Here is a 20,416-nt window from a genome sequence, read left to right on the forward strand (position 1 = left end):
TTATTACACACTGGTAACAATGTTAGTAACATCAAATAAAAAAATAAAAAATCATTACGAAAAATGAGTAAAACGATTACCGCATACTGTCTGTCTCATATATATCGGTCTACGTACAACACAGTTGACGTTCGCGCGAGTTCAAAGAGAAACATCTATATAATATGGAGCGATAAGCTGTAACGGCGCGGATTTGTGCCGGTCGAAGCGACTCTCCAAATAGACGTAAATCTCAAACTGCTTAAATACACGCGACGCGAGATAGAAATAAACCTCTCCTGTGTGACGTCAACTGACATATATTTTATTTTTGGTAACGGATTATTTTTGTTATACACGACGTTTGTAGTATGTAGAACATACACAACAACATATATACACGTTAATGATCCTTCCGCAGGTTCCCCTACGGAAACCTTGTTACGACTTTTACTTCCTCTAAATGATCAAGTTTGGTCAACTTCCCAGCAACGCCGACGGCCGTGAAGCCACCGCGTGTCGGTCCGAAGACCTCACTAAATCATTCAATCGGTAGTAGCGACGGGCGGTGTGTACAAAGGGCAGGGACGTAATCAACGCGAGCTTATGACTCGCGCTTACTAGGAATTCCTCGTTTATGGGGGATAATTGCAAACCCCAATCCCCAGCACGAAGGAGTTTCAACGGGTTGCCCGGGCCTCTAGGCCAAGGAGAACATGCTGATTCCTTCAGTGTAGCGCGCGTGCGGCCCAGGACATCTAAGGGCATCACAGACCTGTTATTGCTCAATCTCGTGCGGCTCGAAACCGCCGGTCCCTCTAAGAAGAATTTTAATACGTCGCCAGTGAGTTGCGCGACCGCGAACGGCCGCGCGCACCTAAATGACGACGCCTATTTAGCAGGCTAGAGTCTCGTTCGTTACCGGAATTAACCAGACAAATCGCTCCACCAACTAAGAACGGCCATGCACCACCACCCACCGAATCAAGAAAGAGCTGTTAATCTGTCAATCCTTCCGGTGTCCGGGCCTGGTGAGATTTCCCGTGTTGAGTCAAATTAAGCCGCAGGCTCCACTCCTGGTGGTGCCCTTCCGTCAATTCCTTTAAGTTTCAGCTTTGCAACCATACTCCCCCCGGAGTCCAAAATCTTTGGTTTCCCGGAAGCTGCCCGCCGAGCCATTGTAGTAACGTCGGCGGATCGCTAGATGACATATTTACGGTTAGAACTAGGGCGGTATCTAATCGCCTTCGAACCTCTAACTTTCGTTCTTGATTGATGAAAACACCTTTGGCAAATGCTTTCGCTGATGTTCGTCTTGCGACGATCCAAGAATTTCACCTCTAACGTCGCAATACGAATGCCCCCAGTTATCCCTATTAATCATTACCTCGGAGTTCTGAAAACCAACAAAATAGAACCGAGATCATATTCTATTATTCCATGCACGAAATATTCAAGCAGCATTTTGAGCCCGCTTTGAGCACTCTAATTTGTTCAAAGTAAAATTGTCGGCCCACCTCGACACTCACTGAAGAGCATCGCGATAGGATTTTTATATTGAACCGTACTTTTACATACGATTCACCGACGATATGCTCCGCAAACGTGTCAGTATCGATTCGGATGAATCGCACCGACAGTGCGTAGCACAAATGCAACTACGAGCTTTTTAACCGCAACAATTTTAGTATACGCTATTGGAGCTGGAGTTACCGCGGCTGCTGGCACCAGACTTGCCCTCCAATTGTTCCTCGTTAAAATATTTAAAGTGTACTCATTCCGATTACGAGGCCTCGTAAGAGTCCCGTATCGTTATTTTTCGTCACTACCTCCCCGTGCCGGGAGTGGGTAATTTGCGCGCCTGCTGCCTTCCTTGGATGTGGTAGCCGTTTCTCAGGCTCCCTCTCCGGAATCGAACCCTGATTCCCCGTTACCCGTGACAACCATGGTAGTCGCAGAAACTACCATCGAAAGTTGATAAGGCAGACATTTGAAAGATGCGTCGCCGGTACTGGACCGTGCGATCTGCAAAAGTTATCCAGATTCATCAAAATGTTACGACTTCGGACGCGAGGCCCTCCGCCGATTGGTTTTGATCTAATAAAAGCACTCATCCCATCACTGGTCAGAGTTCTGATTGCATGTATTAGCTCTAGAATTACCACAGTTATCCAAGTAACTGAGTAAGATCTAAGGAACCAAAACTGATATATTGAGCCATTCGCGGTATCGCCTTAATACGGCTTGCACTGAGACATGCATGGCTTAATCTTTGAGACAAGCATATAACTACTGGCAGGATCAACCAGGGAGCTGCCGTGTTCGTGCGAGTCTTGTTTAGAGACGCAAAACACTAGCGCTAACGCGTGCGTCATATCATCACATCATTCATATATTTGGTGTATTATTATCATCATATATAGACGACGGAGACTGACTGCACGCGTGAGACACGAGTCGTATACGAGACAACACGCCATTCGGATGTACCGAAATTGGCGTGGCGTATAGTAGACTGGTGGGGTATTTTTTACTTACCACTACTATTACTTACCCGGTAGGTAGGTAGCGGTAGCTGGTGAGTGAAAAAAGCGCGCACACGCACACACAGTGGTGTTTGTTTCATCGCGCCGATGTAATCGAACGTTCTTCCACGACCAGACATTAAAATCTCACTATTTTTTTTTATTACTTTAGATTCTTTTAACATAGTCGTTCTTCGTAGATTTATCTCGGTCGCCCGGTATTAGAGAGCTAGTTTATTATTAAAACCCTCAACCAATACGGTTGATGAACCAACAAACACACAATGATAAGACACACTGTGAGAGTGTTTCATTCAAAACCGTATTACCGTGTAAATTTTTTTTTAAATCGGATTATCATCCGATCTATCCCTCGCCACACACGTATAGGAATAATATACATACAACCAATTTCCTCGCACAGATTTATTTTCAATGTGTCAACCAATCGGGAACGTTATCTGTCTCGAATTGGAGACAATTGACAATCTGTGCAAGTCAATATTATACGGCGTGTGCACTTTTCCCGGTGGTGGGGGCAAAGATATCAATATTTTTCCCGTCTGTCACGTTTCAGTAATAAAACGCGTAAACTGGGAACAAAGTGCAAATAAATAATAATACTCTATTTTAAAACACATCTCAAAAACATATTCATGCGCGCGCGCGCGCATCCATCCTTCCTGCGCGCATGCGCGCCGCTAGAGCGCAAAATTTGCGCGCTCGCGGTTGAAGCGAATTATAGAGCATTAAATGTGCTTACAACATTTCTTGGATGTATTTTATTTAAAAATTTGCTGCGAGAGTATCAACGTAATAACAAATGCATTATGATCCGTATCCAAAAAAAAAAAAAAAAAAAACCTAACCTAACACCTAACATAACACCTAACATAACCTAACCTAACCTAACCTAACCTAACCTAACCTAACCTAACCTAACCTAACCTAACCTAACCTAACATAACCTAACCTAACCTAACACCTAACCTAACTGAAAACCTAACCTAACTCAAAACCTAACCTAACTCAAAACCTAACCTAACTCAAAACCTAACCTAACTCAAAACCTAACCTAACTCAAAACCTAACCTAACTCAAAACCTAACCTAACTCAAAACCTAACCTAACTGAAAACCTAACCTAACTGAAAACCTAACCTAACTGAAAACCTAACCTAACTGAAAACCTAACCTAACTCAAAACCTAACCTAACTCAAAACCTAACCTAACTCAAAACCTAACCTAACTCAAAACCTAACCTAACTCAAAACCTAACCTAACTCAAAACCTAACCTAACTCAAAACCTAACCTAACTCAAAACCTAACCTAACTCAAAACCTAACCTAACTCAAAACCTAACCTAACCTAACCTAACCTAACCTACCTACCTACCTACCTACCTACCTACCTACCTACCTACCTACCTACCTACCTACCTACCTACCTACCTACCTACCTACCTACCTACCTACCTACCTACCTACCTACCTACCTACCTACCTACCTACCTACCCAAAAAATATATAAACATTGCCATTTACTCTTCGTACTCTTCATCATTATAACACGTCTTTTTTTTTTTTTAATATTGAACGTATACGTATGTAACGTACGTACGTCTCACAGGTATAAATAACATCTCATAACACCAGATGGCCACTATGACTATTTAAAAGGATGCCGTTCGGCCTTGCTAATGCGCCGGCAGTCTTTCAAAGGCTTTATTAACCGAATGCTTGGATCGAAGCGATTTGAATCTGCATTGGCATACCTGGACGACATCCTTGTGCCATCTGGTGATCTAGAACAAGGTTTTGAGTTTTTTTTTTTTTCTGCGCATTAGCAAGGCCGAAAGGCCGAACGGCATCCTTTTAAATTCATAGTGGTCATCTGGTGTTATGAAACCTGAGAGATTAGAAGAGGTCATGAAACTAATCAGCATCAGCAAGGCCGAAAGGCATCCTTTTAAATTCATAGTGGCCATCTGGTGTTATGAAACCTGAGAGATTAGAAGAGGTCATGAAACTCATCAGCATCAGGGAGAATGGTCTTACACTTAAACTGTCAAAATGTCGCTTTCAGTACTAATTAACTAGAGACTTTTTTTTTGTTGTAAAAATACACATATTCGACACTTACATTTTAATACTGGAAGCAGGGACCGGACAACCCTTTCCGCGATAAAACCCTTTCAATGGGCGACACTTAAACACGGCTAACACATTGAAAGACTTTCCCTTTTGAACTGCAAGCCCATTCATACCCCTACCTTTGACTAACCCTTACCGAAAAGCTAACCAAAAATAAGGCTAGCCCTTAATAAGGGTTACCCTTATCTTTAAGCGCTTTTTATAAAGGTGCTAATTATAAGTGGTAGCTTTATATAAGGGTTTTTAAAAGCAAAACAAAGGGTTTCGTCTGGCAAGTTAAGTTCGTATGGTGAGTTAAGCCTTATGCAATACCCTTATAAAACCCCGGTAAGGGATAGCGGGCCGGTCCCTGACTGGAAGTTATTATACGCACCGGTTCTTGTATTGATGTTTATAAACTTGTAAACGACTTACTAACTGTATCTGCGTTCGCACCGGTTCTCGTATATATGATATATAAAAAATAATAATAATAATATGTAAGTATTATATAATGTATAAATAAATGTTCATCGTCCACGGACGAATCACCTGGCGTAGGGCCGAGTCTCAACAGATCGCAGCACGACGCTGCTCTACCGAGCACAACACCCCGCCAGGAACGGAAGTCGTCTACAGACTATTCCGAGCCCCGACATCGAACTGAGTTATATTGGGACCCGCGGAGCCGTGATGCACGTGTTAAACCGTACTGCACCGATCTCCGAGATCCAAATGGGCTTCGACGTCGCACCTTACGAATAAAGCGCGACTAGTAAAGTCACATTGTTTAGAGCCTCCCGACTCTCGGGGCTCCACAGTGAGCATATCCTTGCCGGATTCGGCTAGGCTGGCTTCGGCCTTAGAGGCGTTCAGGCATAATCCCGCGGATGGTAGCTTTTTTTTTTTTTTTTTTTTTTTTTTTTTTTTAAGTTGAACAAGTTGGTAAGGCGCCATCTGTAGAGTTATAATTAACTATGCTACTCACCGGTAGATGGCGACACTGTGTATGTTTATTATAGCGCCATCTGTGTATCCTCTTTTGACCTGACGCTACGGATATCAGTTTAATTTGAACATTAGTCCGATTATTGACCGAAGCGTTAGCGAAGGTCTCCGTTTTAACTTGGGCAAAATACTTTCGTATTTTCTCCTCTACAAGTCGAAATTGGCATAAAGGACTTAAGCAAAAATTATGTAAATAAATAAGACCATTTAAAGCTTGAGGTCATTGTTGTTCTAAAAGGTGTGCAGAAAATGTACGTTTCTGCGCTAGAGCATTTTACGTTCCAAGTTTCTACGATTTTTTTAATTTTTTTACGATAAGCAATTTAAATTTGGGTTTAAATGGATTTGATATACAATTTCTTTTCTGATAACTCCCCATTCTATAAATAATGATACTCAGTACTACCAAGTGCTACAGAGCCACTAGTACTGAAATGTGTTTTGGCCATATTCAAGTGTTTACTATGCCACAAGGTGGCGTTTAATTTAACAGTTTTCGTAGCTGGATCTATAGTATAATTCTACAATTTGTGTATCATATTTCGGACGCGATGCCCAACGTACTCTATTAAATATTTCGCGTCCGACTGTTAAATAATACATTACTTATTCAATAAAAAACGCAACTTTATTCAGAGGTTTATTATGATAATGTCTAATTACAATGATTCTTAACGTTACTTAAGAACGCAAAATAAAAGTATTAAGTCCCATAACAGTGTTTCATAGTTATATTTACATAATAAAATAAGATTAAATTCAATTAAGACGTATACAAACAATAATTAAATAATAATATATGTATGTTTGTTCTTTAAACCTGTGGGCCGATTTTGATTATTCTTACGTCAATCTATCTACAGTCTACACTCATGGACAATTTTAGAGGAACGCAAAAAAAGTTTAATTACTCATTTTGAAATTACTTTTGGTGCCGTAATCCAGTACATAATTAAGAGGAAAGGGGACGGCCGCTTCTCCATACAATCATAGTCCCCATTTGACACAATGCAATGCAATATTAAGTTATGCATAATATTTTTGCATAACTTTTTTAGATTTTTTGATTATTGTAAAAATTAGAAGAGAAAAACAGATCTCATACAAATTAATAAATGCTCCTGTTATAATAATTAAAAAAATGAAAAATAACGTAGGGTAGCATATGGCTGTGGTTAGATAATACACAGCAAATTATGTCAGAATATTTTCAATATGTTAATAATATCCAGGGAGGAAAATAAGGACTACGTTTGTATGAAAAGGCGATCTCGCTCGGCTCCTCCACTTTCGTCTTAAACCTTTTTTTGCGTTCCTCTTAAGTCGTCCATAAGTATATCTTAACCGCCCAAGTGTCACCGAACACATGACAGTTAATACAAAACAATACAATATATTTTATTTCAGACCATGTCCTTAGTGTTAGTGTACATTCCCTTAAGCCTATGTTAGTTAACCTATACTAAATTATAATAAACTAAGCCTCTGGATCCCACATGTATATAGTCCCAATGTTTCCAGAAGGCGCACCGCACGAGGCTGTTGGAACTGTCTCGCACGCGACGCATCAGGGAAGCAGTATTATATTATACCGCCTCACGCCGCACGCCGGACGCCTCACGCCGCACGCCTCACGCCGCACGCCTCACGCCGCACGCCTCACGCCGCACGCCGCACGCCTCACGCCGCACGCCTCACGCCGCACGCCGCACGCCGCACGCCGCACGCCGCACGCCGCACCGAAGCAGTCAGTGCGCGCCTCCGCGAACACACCTGACGCGCTGCAAAAACGAGGCAGTCCCAACAGCATCCTAAACCCATTGTTGTACTGGACGCGCAGGGCATTGAAGGCTTTTTAGGGTTCCGTACCAAAAAGGTACAAATGAACCCATATGGTGCGTCTCTGTACGTCCGTCTGTCTGTCACATTGCTAAATATCTTCAGAACTACTTAAGCTATCGATTTGAAATTTGGAATAGTTATGAACGACGCTAACCCATGAAGTCGCTAATCCATCTTGGAAGTGTATTTTTTATTTTATTATTTTTATTAATTATGGAAAATAACCCAGTTTAAACAGGGGGCAAAATTTCAAACTAGTTACCAGGTCAAGTGGGATATCATTTGAAAGAGCTCAAATTGAACATTACAAAGCATTTTTTAATTAATAATTTTTTTTTCGTAGTGAAAAAAATGAAATTTTTACATAATAATAAAATTATCATAAATATTACAGGAAAAATGTGTCGTTTTCAATCAAAAGGTACCACATCGTGGCTTGCCATAAGGACACTCTGACAGGTTATTCGTATAAAGATACAATCTAACTTTGTTTTTAATTATCAAAATACATTTACTAATTTAATATGCCATTCCCTTTGCGGGTATTTATTATAATTGAAATTTTTAAGAGATTACACGATAAACACCTTCTTTCAAATAAATCATAAATTGTTAAAATCGGTTCACATGATAAAACCAACCCCCTGAAAAACCAACATACATACATACAGGTCGCGCAAATTAGTTAGCCAATTTGCCAATAGATGGCGCTGTAAATAGTTATGCTTAGCCATTACAATTGTGCGTCTGGTAAAGTATTTCGTGATTATAGTAACATGAGAGAATTTAAAGTTTACAAACAAACGTTAACATTAAACACATAACCCTTCTCAGCATCGCGCCGTTGAATAAAAATAATTCGATCATCACGACCACCGCTACCCGCTACCCGCTACCCGCTACCCGCTACCCGCTACCAGTGAGCGCAGTCATAAATCGCCATTTTACATCCGTACTCCGTAGCTGGATCCGTGGATCGCTGCTCAACCTGTAATAAAATAGTTATTTGTTACACAAGGGTGCAAAGTTGTATTTTACCCGCGAGTGTTTCAACACACGAGAAGTAAAATTATGTTTTTACGATAATACGATATTATAACATAAAACTCTGGAAATTATGTATTTTTCAGTCAGTGAGAAAATTTTTGTTGACAATGTTGACATTTCCGACGATGCGTTTTGAAATTGCATCGACTCAACTTGTGAGTTCAGAATTACATTCAACATCATTGAAAAAAAAAAAACAAATGTTTCTTATGAAATTTAAGGTTTATGACTTAAAATCATTAAATAAAGCTAAATTCCAGAGTTTTCTATTATAATATCGTAAAAAAAAAGAGTGATTTTCTTTATTTAAAGTGTATTAGGTCCATTAAACATCGCTCAATTGAATTAAGCGTTTTTCCGAGCCCTGATAATAAGTAATGAGTAAAACCTATACCCATTGTTTAGTGGGCCACTTGTTGGTTGGAGAGACGATGTACGCCGCCGCCCCCGTCCCGCCCCCGCCACGCCCCGCCCCCGCCACGCCCCGCCCCCGCCACGCCCCCGCCACGCCCCCGTGCACCTGGAATCAGTTATTGCCTATGACTTTTATTGCCTATTTTAAGCTAGGAATTTGCCTTTACAAAAAAGTATTTTATTAAAAACCGGTCAAGTGCGAGTCGGACTCGCCCACCGATAGTTCCGTACTTTTTAGTATTTGTTGTTATAGCGGCAACAGAAATACATCATCTGTAAAAATTTCAACTGTTTAGCTATCACGGTTCATGAGATACAGCCTGGTGACAAACAAACGGACAGCGGAGTCTTAGTAATAGGGTACCGTTTTTACCCTTTGCGTACGTAGATATTTACCTATAGATTAAAGGAAAACCTATTAGAAATCTTGTCGACCGGTCTGGCCTAGTGGGTAGTGACCCTGCCTGTGAAGCCGATGGTCCTGGGTTCGAATCCCGGTAAGGGCATTTATTTCTGTGATGAACACAGATATTTGTTCCCGAGTCATGGATGTTTTCTATGTATTTAAGTATTTGTATTATAGGTATTATATATATATATCGTTGTCTGCACAACACAAGCCTTCTTGAGCTTACCGTGGGACTTAGCCAATTTGTGTAAGAACGTCCCTATAAAAAAAAATCGCAGTCAAGCGTGAGTCGGACTTAATTACGGGTTTTTAAAGACATTTTACTCACGTTTCGCATACAAAATACATTGTTTAAATTGTGTAATATATGGAACCCTTGGAACGCGAGTCCGCCTCGCACTTGTATTTTAAGGTGGTGAAAAAAGGGTTGAAATTTTGTCAAGAGATCAAACAGTTTTGTGAGTGCGGGGCTTGAATCTTTGTATAAAGGCATATTACTGGGATACAAGAAATGTAATTTCAGCATATTTAAAAAATCATCCCCTAAAAGGGTTAAAAAGGGGTTTAAAACTTGAATTCATTACAAATGCTTTAAAACTCCTTAAAAAGGCATAATATAAGATTTAAAACAAAATTGTTTCAAAGCTCTTGATTAGTCTTGGTGATTCAACCCCTAAGAGGGCTAAAAGGGGGATAGACGTTGAAACTTGGTAAAAGGGCATTACATAACCACCAATATAGAAATCCACGCGTACGAAGTCGCAGGCAACAGCTAGTTGTACATAATCATAACTCTTCTGCAGCCGGACAAAAGCAATCCATGTAGTACCTTGTCCATAATGTCCGTCCATGTGTCCGCTGCTAGGACTCGGCCTCCACCGGGAGTCTGCAACATCGGCTCATGTGGCAAGAGGTGGCAAGAGTTGGCAAGAGTTGGCAAGAGGTGGCAAGAGTTGGCAAGAGGTGGCTCCCGACTACCATTGCTGGACGACATCCATCAGCCCATCACGTTGTCTGAAATCAGGTTAGTTTCATATTTGAATTGTTTCATACAGATAAAGAGTCCCCGGCAAGCTCGGTTCTCCATACAAACGTAGTTACGCTCTCATTTTAAAACGACTAGCTAGATTGCTCTGAAACTTTGTACTTACAATAGGATAAGGTATACCTAGGTATGTAATTCAACAAAACATCCTGAAAGACAAAATTGAAAAGACGAGAGGCAGTGGAAAGCCTAGAATCACATATCTGAGCCAACTAAAAGAGAATGCATCGTACGAGCAAATCAAAAGACTGGCTCAGGAAAGAAAGGATTGGCAATAACTCCAACGACAAGAGCAAAGCTCTTAAGTTATGATGATGATGATGTATGAAATTAGTTTATGTAGCAGATACCAGTAAAAAAAAAAATACAGCGAATTTAAGTTTTTCGTACAAAACTTGTTTTTGCTCTATTTCGTTTGATTTATAAACTGGGGCTATATAAACTAATAACAGACCTAGTATACCTCATTGTATGTGCAGTTTCATTACAATCCAACGCGCAGTTTTAAAATGAGAAGAAAACTCCGTTTGTGTGGGAAGGTGTAATTTGGCCGAGCTTGCTGCTATGGCTGTACTAATCTGTCTTGGGTGGAGCGAGTGCAGCGACCGCTCTAGACACCAAATGGCCCCACCATTACTTGTAAGAGGCTCGTGCGGCGGGGGGATGCCAGGGTGCCTAGCCAAGTTGCCAATCGTTCGCTACGGAGCCAAGGATTCGCATCTTGGCTAGGCACCCTGGCATCGAAAATCCATTAAACACCACGCGCTACGATGCGAGACCGAAGGCCGAGCTGCAGGGCAGAATCTGCTAACTTTAAATACAACCAAAACGAAATTCCTTTGTTTCCTACGGGACTACAGATGAAACTTAAAGTCCACAATCGTGGCTGCACTGTTTCTTCAGCCCAAACTTGTATGTGTGACCATATGTCAAGATCGAACACAATAAAGTAGGTATAGTAATATCTCAGTATTGTGATAGACGAGAAACTAAAGTTCATGCTGCATGTGGAGGCAGTGGCGGGTAGGGTCCGAAAGCTAATACACACTATGAAGATGCTAAGAGAATCGGCTGATTTATCCCTATTAAAAACTATTTATGCCGCTCTTGGACAATCAATAATCAATTGCCCCATCCTTGCCTGGGGAGGTACAACCTCGACTATCCTTCTGAAATTAGAAAGTGCGCAGAGAGTGGTGCTGAAGATAGCCTTGAAGAAATCAATTAGGTATCCTACGAAGGTCTTGTACGATGACGCTCAAGTACTCGGTGTTCGGAAGCTCTATCTTCTGAGGGTGGCTCTGACGGTACACGAAATGGTTCTCAACTCATCAAACTACAATGGGTTACTTAAAAGTCGAACATTTAAAATTTATTTAAAGTTCTTCGTTGTCTAAAATTTTGGTTTGACACCGACTTCAAAAACTAAATTAGTTACCCAGATGGTTATTAATTTTCTCATTATTAGGTATTACTTACTTTTTGGCAGAAATTTGCTTTACGACGGGTTAGGGACTGGACAAGGATAGGGGCCCACCCCTACTCCAATGTATACAAATTATTTCATGCTTTTAGCTGTGTTGGTTTTTTGAAGGCGGTTCCCCTTGTTCAAAAAAAGAAATGAAATTAAGGTTTCTTTTTAGGGTTCCGTACCCAAAGGGTAAAAACGGGACCCTATTACTAAGACTCCGCTGTCCGTCTGTCCGTCCGTCTGTCTGTCACCAGGCTGTATCTCATGAACCGTGATAGCTAGACAGTTGAAATTTTCACAGATGATGTATTTCTGTTGCCGCTATTACTAAAAACAGAATAATATAAATATTTAAATGGGGCTCCCATACAACAAACGGTATTTTTTTGCTGTTTTTTTCCGTAATGGCACGGAACCCTTCGTGCGCGAGTCCGACTCGCACTTGGCCGGTTTTTTTATCTCAGATTATCTTTTTAAATAAAGGCCTGTTTTAAAACATGTTATAAAATACCTACCTTGTGTCACATTACAGGTGTGAAGCAGACTGACTCAATAGTGTTAGTCCCTTTCCCAGGCGACCACAAGACATCAGGCGATCCACATTTTGCTGGATGACAGCCATCATTGTCTGAAATCAGGTTAGTTTCATATTTAATTCAACTTATAATCATTTTTAGGGTTCAGAGGGCCGGGTTTTTTTTGTCAAAAATTTCATTTTCAATACAAGCTTTTATTGCTGACTGTACGTTTCTTTCAACAGGCAAGTAATACTCATCAATACAATTCTACCAAATCGAGGCACAATTAGATTTCATTGTTTTATCACAGAGTTCCAATGGCCACCTTTAGTCCATCATTAGATCATCTTGATGGTACCATAATAATGCATTGTCACCCAACTTACTTGTGTATGTGAATTTTTAGCTTTATGTAATAATAGAAAAGAAATTAGAAATTGGGTCTAATTTTGCATGCAAGATTTGACCTGAACATACATACGAGTATACTGCAAGTTATACAATAATAAAAGCTTGTAACAAAGTTACTTTACAACAGACACTGCTGCAAAATTAAAACATCTTCCTCTTATAGAAAGTTCTTGATACACCATTTTTGCTGTTCCACAAATCCTGTTCAGGAAAAGTAATCAAAACTGATTATTTTGGAGACTTAAGCCGAGCATTCACTATAAACAATGTTTGAAACATTGTTTCTGAAACACTATGCAGATATTAACAGAAACAATGTTTCAGCTCACATAGTGTGGACGGTCTGAGCAAAGAGAATGCATAGGATAGACTTACTTACTTACTTACTCCTCTGGCGCAGCGACCCAAAGTGTGTCTTGGCCTCCAACACGACAGTTCGCCACTGATCCCGGTCCTATGCAGTTTCTCGCCAGTCGCATAGGATAGAGGGAAGTAAATTTCGTAGCCACAGTAAATTTACTGCCATCTATCGACACACGATTAAAACTAAAAATATCAAAAAAATTATATATATATATGTATAATGGATAAATGATTTTTTTATTTGTATTTATTATTTTTATGATTTTGACCCATGTTCTTTCACTGATATGTGTTAAAATTCATGATTTCCGAGGCACGTTTTTTCCTTAGACTTTATTCATCTTATACGGGGTTATATTGGTCTTTAGTCTGAGGTACAATGATCATGGCGATAAACAATTATGTAGTGTTTACCGCAACTATCTCTGTTTCAGCAACATGTGGATTGCTGTTTCTGAAGCAGTGATTCTTAACAAAATCTTTAGTAAGTACGCGGCGCTGGGAACACACAAAAATCCACTCACCGTAAACATACATACATGTCATTCTTTGTACAGTCAGGGGTAAAAATAAAAACAGAATGATGTTTTTATTAGGGTTCCATACCCAAAGAGTAAAAACGGTGCCCTATTACTAAGACTCCGCTATAAATTTAGGTTTCGAAGGCATTATGTATTTTAAATTTTGCGCGAGTCGAGCGGCAGCTCATTGCCATACGCCTGCCCGGGAGGCGCGTCGGCCAAATGTACCTAAACTGCGAAGTGACACCCCCCTGCTTAAATCACAGAATAACTAATAGTACTACCGTATTTAAATACCTAGGAAATAACAAGATATTTGGGTTAGGCTCTAAAGAAATACATATAGGTACACTCATAAAACATTACATACTAATAGTTATTTGTTTTACAAGCGCGCAAAGTTGTTGTTTAACCTCTCGTGCTTATATTGATACCAGGGGAAGCGAAAGATTCCTCTGGAATAAGATAAAGATAAAAACCAATTTATTCAAGTAGGATCTGTTGGATCACTTTTGCATTGTCAAAAATCTACATTTTATCTGAAACGAAATTAATACTAAACTAAAACTAAAGCATGCATGCTCATAAGAATCTTGAGCGTTGCGAGGGTTTCCAGGCACGAGGGTTAAACAAATTTTTACACCGAGTGAAACAATTTTTTTTACCACACCAACACAAGGAAAATACTAACTGTAAGATATCAAACAAAATCAAAGCAAATCGATTCAAAATGTCAATACTACCAGCAAATATAAGAGAACAACTCAAAATCTGCATTTGATTACTTTGCCTCACATGTGAATAAAATGCAACTTTCATATCAGTTTTGAACAATCAAGAGAGCCTTTACCAGCTGGTGTGGTGAAAAAGGTGAGGGCATTTATTTCACAAATATTTCTTCCTGAAGTAAGGTGTGCTAAAATTAAAAATACAAATTATTTTAATTTTTAAAAGTCGCTGAACAAATGTTGGCTAGTTTGAAGTTTAATTTTAAATTTTTTGTTGTATTACAGGACACACCCGGTATATTACGTAGATAAAAATTCCCCTGTATATGCCTGCTTCCTCGACCTATCTAAGGCTTTTGACTTGGTTTCCTATAAGATTTTATGGAAGAAACTTGAAGACATTAAACTTCCATCTGGACTAATCAGCATTTTCAGGTACTGGTATGGAAACCAAGTCAACTGCGTTAGATGGGCGGATGCGCTCTCTGACCCTTATAGGTTGGAGTGTGGGGTGAGGCAGGGGGGGTTGAGCTCACCTACTCTACATCTACGAACTGCTAGATGCGCTTGGCAGATTGCATATCGGATGTCATATTGACGGTGTCTGCCTTAATAATATTAGTTATGCAGACGATATGGTTCTGCTAAGCGCATCGGTTGGTGGCATACGTAGGCTGCTGGAGGTATGTGAAACATATGCAGAGACTCACGGCTTAAAATATAACGTAAATAAAAGTAAATATATGGTCTTTGATGTCGGCCGTGGCAGAACAGCCGAAGTGACACCCATCAAACTAAACGGGACAGACCTCGAAAGGGTGGACATGTTTAAATATCTTGGGCACATAGTCACGGCAGACCTCAAAGATGATAAAGACATAGAGAGAGAAAGGAGGGCCCTGTCGGCCCGGGCGAATATGATTGCTCGCAAATTTGTGCGCTGTACCAGGGAGGTGAAAGTGACACTCTTTAGAGCTTACTGCACCTCACTGTACTCGTGCACTTTGTGGCTTTCATATACGAAACGGGCCTACGAAGCCCTCCGCGTCCAGTATAATAACGCGTTCCGGGTGTTGATGGGGCTGCCGCGCTTCTGTAGCGCATCAGGGATGTTCGCTGAAGCCAGGGTCGATTGTTTCTATGCCACTATCCGTAAGAGGGCCGCATCCCTGGTGCGCCGGGTGCGCGCCAGCCCCAACATCATCATGAAGATGATAGGGGACAGGCTGGACTCCCCCTATTTACTATGCTGCAGTCGGCTACATGTGCCGTACTCAGATGACAACAAAAATAGTTTATAGATATAGATGTATCCCTAGGTTAAAAAAAATACTAATACATAATTTAGAATTAAGTTTTACTAACCACATTATGAGTGTAACTTACTTGCAATAAATAAATTATTATATTATTATAAGTATTTATATATAACTATATGTATTGCTGTCTAGTACCCACAACAAAAGCTTTATAGGACTTGGTTTATCTATGTACAATTTGTCCTATAATATTTATTTATTAAATAAATAAGCAAGCTTAGGGCAATTCATAAAACTAATAATTTAATTTTTTACCAAGCACATATGTCTGTGAGTGATACTAAAATTTTCATATTAAAGTAAAAATGATAAAAGTTTGTTTATTATGGGTTAGCACATTGTTACTTGCGAATTCTCAATATAACTTGAGACTCCGGTCCAGTGCCTGTAAATATAGACAAGAGATGTTGGTATACGCCACCCTAAACTTTATAAGCAAAGGAATGGAAAAATTGGCACACATCTGGTAAGCCACCATAGCTCAGTTGGCAGAACCGTCCGAGGTGTTCCAATAGTCGCAATTTTGAGTCTTGCTGGAGGTGTAAATTTTTCAATTTTTCCTTTAATATAAAAGTTTTTATTTTACTGATAATTTACCTCATAAATTTGCTGGCAGTGGCATGTTGACTTTTATTTTTTTCTTGCAAGTCTATGGAAAGTGTGAGTAGCTGGTACATGGACCTGCTCAGTGTACATCGCAGGCAAGTGGGCACCACCAGGATGCATCTCAGCACATCCCCGGCAAGCAAGAGTGACCCCTCCTCTGCACTTCTGGAAATAGTATTATAGAATATGTTAGGCCTGTGTGATATCTTCTTCTTCCTCGGTCCCTCATTGCTGAGGATCGCGACCATGTATGCTCCGTCTCCAGATATGTATTGCACAGCGAAACTGTGGAATGAACTGTCGCCTGCGGTATTTCCAGACCGATATGACCTTCAAACCTTCAAGAAAAGAGCGTATTCCCATCTTGAAGGCCGGCAACGCACTTACAACCCCTCTGGTGTTGCGGGTGTCCATGGGCGGCGGTAATCGCTTACCATCAGGTGATCCGTCTGCTCGTTTGCCTCCTATTTCATAAAAAAAAAATGTGTGATATAAGTGCATATTAATTTAGAATAAGAATAAGAATTGTTTATTGCCACATTATCAAGTACAAAAGAAAATGAAATAAAAGTACAAAAGAAAATAAAATTAAATTACATAAAACAAGAATAAGAAAAAACAATTATTAATTTATAAGTAAGTACAATCAATTTTCATCGCCATCCTAGAAACCATCTTCAGCAAGTTAAAATGGAGCAAACTAGGAATATATATGCAAGGTACTTATCTAAATCACTTGAGATTTGCGGATGACCTAGTGCTGATAGCAGAAACATGTACGCAACTACAGCACATGACTGAATCCCTACACCCAGAGAGTGTCAAAGTAGGATTAGAAATGAACCTAAGCAAGACAAAGGCAATGACCAATAGCTGGAAAAGACCAATAGGCATAGATGGCAACACACTAGAATATGTAGAAAAATATACCTACCTAGGGAAAAACATTAGTTTTAATAAATTTAATAATGAATTGAAAATAGAAAGGCGAATAAAACAAACATGGAACAAATACTGGAGCCTTAAAGACATATTTAAAAGCAACATGCCAATAGCCATTAAAACTAAAGTCCTGAACTCAAGTGTCTTGCTATGTATGACATATGGAAGCCAAACATGGAAATTCACAGCAAACGCTCAAAAGAAAATCATCACTTGCCAACGCGCGTTAGAAAGAAGCATGCTCAATATAAGAAAAATAGACAAAATAAGACACTCTAAAATAAGAGAAAAAACGAGCAACAGATGCCTTGAGTTATGCAAAGAAACTTAAGTGGAAGTGGGCAGGCCATACAGCAAGACTAACAGACAAGAGATGGACATCGAAAGTCACTAAATGGAGAGGCCCACTTGGCAGAAGGGGCCAAGGCAGACCACTTACACGTTGGGAAGATGACATAAAAGGAACAGCCGGCACAGACTGGATGTCATTAGCACAGGACAGGGACAAATGGGCAGCACTGGAGGAGGCCTTTACCCACTAGGGATTCATGTAATTAAACACTAATTTTAAGTTTGTTTTATTTTTTCAAATTTATATGTAACCGTTTTTACATCAAATAAAGGGCTTTTTTAATTTATTTTATTTTTTATACAATCAATTGGGCAAAGGGTTTCCAGTCTCAGCGTGTGCCGGGCCGAGATGCCCGGCGCTGGTTTTCAGACCGGTCCCAGACTAGGACGGCTGGAGGGTAGCATAATTATTAACTATATCAATTACAATGATAACATCTGTGCTCGTAATTAAGTACAATTGACGCTATGGTCATTAAAATAGGAACAATTGAAGATAATAATAACAAGTTAAATTACAAAATGGAAACTTATAACATAAAGAAACAATATGACATTTTAATAAAAATAATAACTAGACATTAGGAATGCTCGCGGTTATGTGGGTGCCTGTGTGTGTGTGTGTGTGTGTGTGTGTGTGTGTGTGTGTGTGTGTGTGTGTGTGTGTGTGTGTGTGTGTGTGTGTGTGTGTGTGTGTGTGTGTGTGTGTGTGTGTGTGTGTGTGTGTTTGTGTATGTTTGTGTGATCTGTTTGCATGAATCACCATTGTTAGGAGAGAGGGTATCCTTCGCTCTGCTTGGCTAATAGATGTGCCTGTAGTAACCGTTTGTATTGAGATAGCTGTATAGGCTTACGGAGTGGTGGTGGCAGGTCATTCCAGACTTTAGCAGCAGCAAATTTGAAACTCCCTCTGAAGAACGCTGTTTCATGCTTGGGTACGACAAGTTTGGTGCAGCTTCTCAATGGTCTGGTGCGTGAGTCCTTGACCCATTTTAGCTTTTCATACAGATAGTAGGGCCTCTGGAACTCTAAAACCTTCCTAAGACTTTAGAGTTGAATTATTAGCCTAAATAGACATAGTAAATGCAACCAAAATATTTTATTACATAGTTGTTTTGGCCATTACAGTTTTCAGTATCAAACCATTTTAATGGTCCAATAGCGTTATCACTTAGGTTACATTTAAAAAATAAAAAAAATAAAAAAACCGGACAAGTGCGAGTCGGACTCGCCCACGGATTCTGTACTTTTTAGTATTTGTTGTTGTAGCAGCAACAGAAATACATCATCTGAAAAAATTTCAACTGTCTAGCTACCACAGTTCATGAGATACAGCCTGATGACAGACAGACGGACGGACAGACAGACAGACAGACGGACAGTGGAGTCTTAATAGGGTCCCGTTTTTACCCGTACGGAACCCTAAAAATGATTGCCTCATGATGAAATTATTAATTCTAAGATCTGGCCACAACATATACCTACATTATATGCACTTACTTAAACACTTAATAAATAATAATAAAAATAAAAATAATTTATTTTCAGACAGTTAATACAATCAGACTTTATTGTAACAAACCTAAAGGTTTGTTTGTATTATCACAGAGTTATTTCCTATCCAGAGGCCACCTCTGGTCTTCATCAGATTGAAGATTCAGACAATGATATTTTTATAAAGTAGATTATAGGTAGTCCAGAAATATTTAAGCAACCCCCAAAATTTGTCCTCAAGGTAACCTCAAAATCTATAAAAAATGTTGAATGCAATTATATTACAATCATGTACAACTAATAACTGCTAGAGCAAGTATAGTTACCTTTACGTAAGGTTTTGCTTAAAATTTTACGATACAAATGAGAAATACGCTAAATACTAACCTTACTTTGATGAAACTTGACGGACACAATTTTGTCTGACGCAACATTAAAACATTCTCTTTTCTATGTTCCCATTAGATTTAGACAATGATAATTGAAAGGGAACATTACGTTTTAAAAACTATTGTCTTCAAAACAAGCTACATGAAAATAAACAAACAAAACACTGTCACTGTTGCACAAAAAAACATCCGTTATCACGCGTGTACAACGTTCCACAGATACAAAGATAACGAACACATAAAATAGCTAAGCAAAAACTTCATTGGTATTGGTTCTAAATTAATTGTTTCATAAATCAGTTTGATTGAAAACTTCGCTTAATTAAATCTTAAACAGCACAGTAGCGGTCACTGCAAAGTGTGAATATTCATTAACTACACTGTAGCGCCATCTCTTGTTTTTGGTTTTATTACGCAGCGCCATCTATTGACGAATAGCGACGAACTTATTTACGCCATTATCATAGTATAAACAGGACAAAGTATGGTATCTTCATACAAATGCACCGCTCGCGATTTGTATGTTTGTGCCATAAGTATCTATGCGTCGCCGCACGCACACTCAAACAAAATCTCTACTGGCGCACTGAGAAACGGGTCGAGATTTTGTTTGAGTGCGCGTGCGGCGACGCATAGATACTTATGGCGCAACATACAAGTCGCGCGCGGTGCGTTGTATGAAGATAACCTACTTTGCCCTGTTTATACTATGCCATTATATTGCCCGAATTACCCGAGTGGTAGGTTGTAGGTTTAGTCGTGTGAATTTCATGCATGTTGCACCAATGTGGTCGTGGGTTCGAATCCTGACTTGAACATGGGCAGAAAGTGTTTATTAATACAGAAATTGTTTTTTTTTTGTAGCAAAATATTTGTGATGATAAATAAATACAATTCTTCA

At 39.7% G+C, this 20,416-nt stretch overlaps 1 protein-coding gene, 1 long non-coding RNA gene and 1 other non-coding gene across 4 annotated transcripts; 1 reads left to right on the forward strand and 2 right to left on the reverse strand.

The window, feature by feature from the left end:
- Nucleotides 1-383: 383 nt before the first annotated feature.
- On the reverse strand, nt 384-2,291 carry LOC134751335 (small subunit ribosomal RNA). Its single transcript, XR_010128632.1, has one exon. It is a non-coding gene; the product is annotated as a small subunit ribosomal RNA (ribosomal RNA).
- Nucleotides 2,292-7,156: 4,865 nt separating this feature from the next.
- Nucleotides 7,157-9,077, forward strand: LOC134751223 (uncharacterized). The gene is made up of 3 exons (XM_063686607.1): nt 7,157-7,392; nt 8,322-8,406; nt 8,940-9,077. The coding sequence occupies exons 1-3, from the start codon at nt 7,157-7,159 to the stop codon at nt 9,075-9,077; spliced, it is 459 nt and encodes a 152-aa protein (XP_063542677.1).
- Nucleotides 9,078-10,190: 1,113 nt separating this feature from the next.
- LOC134750890 (uncharacterized) lies at nt 10,191-19,828 on the reverse strand. Of its 2 annotated transcripts, XR_010128587.1 has the most exons (4): nt 19,514-19,828; nt 18,487-18,667; nt 12,389-16,504; nt 10,191-10,371 (listed from the first exon to the last, which is right to left on the reverse strand). It is a non-coding gene; the product is annotated as an uncharacterized LOC134750890 (long non-coding RNA). The 2 variants fall into 2 exon arrangements; XR_010128588.1 differs by lacking the exon at nt 18,487-18,667.
- Between the last annotated feature and the right edge of the window lie 588 nt (nt 19,829-20,416).

Source organism: Cydia strobilella, chromosome 21 (genome assembly GCF_947568885.1).
Source record: "Cydia strobilella chromosome 21, ilCydStro3.1, whole genome shotgun sequence".
In the NCBI taxonomy this organism is placed as follows: Eukaryota; Metazoa; Arthropoda; class Insecta; order Lepidoptera; family Tortricidae; genus Cydia; species Cydia strobilella.

Bases quoted from the DNA above. Each gene is read 5' to 3' on its own strand.
- LOC134751223 (XM_063686607.1), top strand. From the start codon at position 7,157: ATGTTTCCAGAAGGCGCACCGCACGAGGCTGTTGGAACTGTCTCGCAC. The intron at 7,393-8,321 runs GTCAGTGCGCGC...AACCCTTCTCAG, and splicing joins CCGCACGCCGCACCGAAGCA to CATCGCGCCGTTGAATAAAA. The intron at 8,407-8,939 runs GTGAGCGCAGTC...CCCATTGTTTAG, and splicing joins CTACCCGCTACCCGCTACCA to TGGGCCACTTGTTGGTTGGA.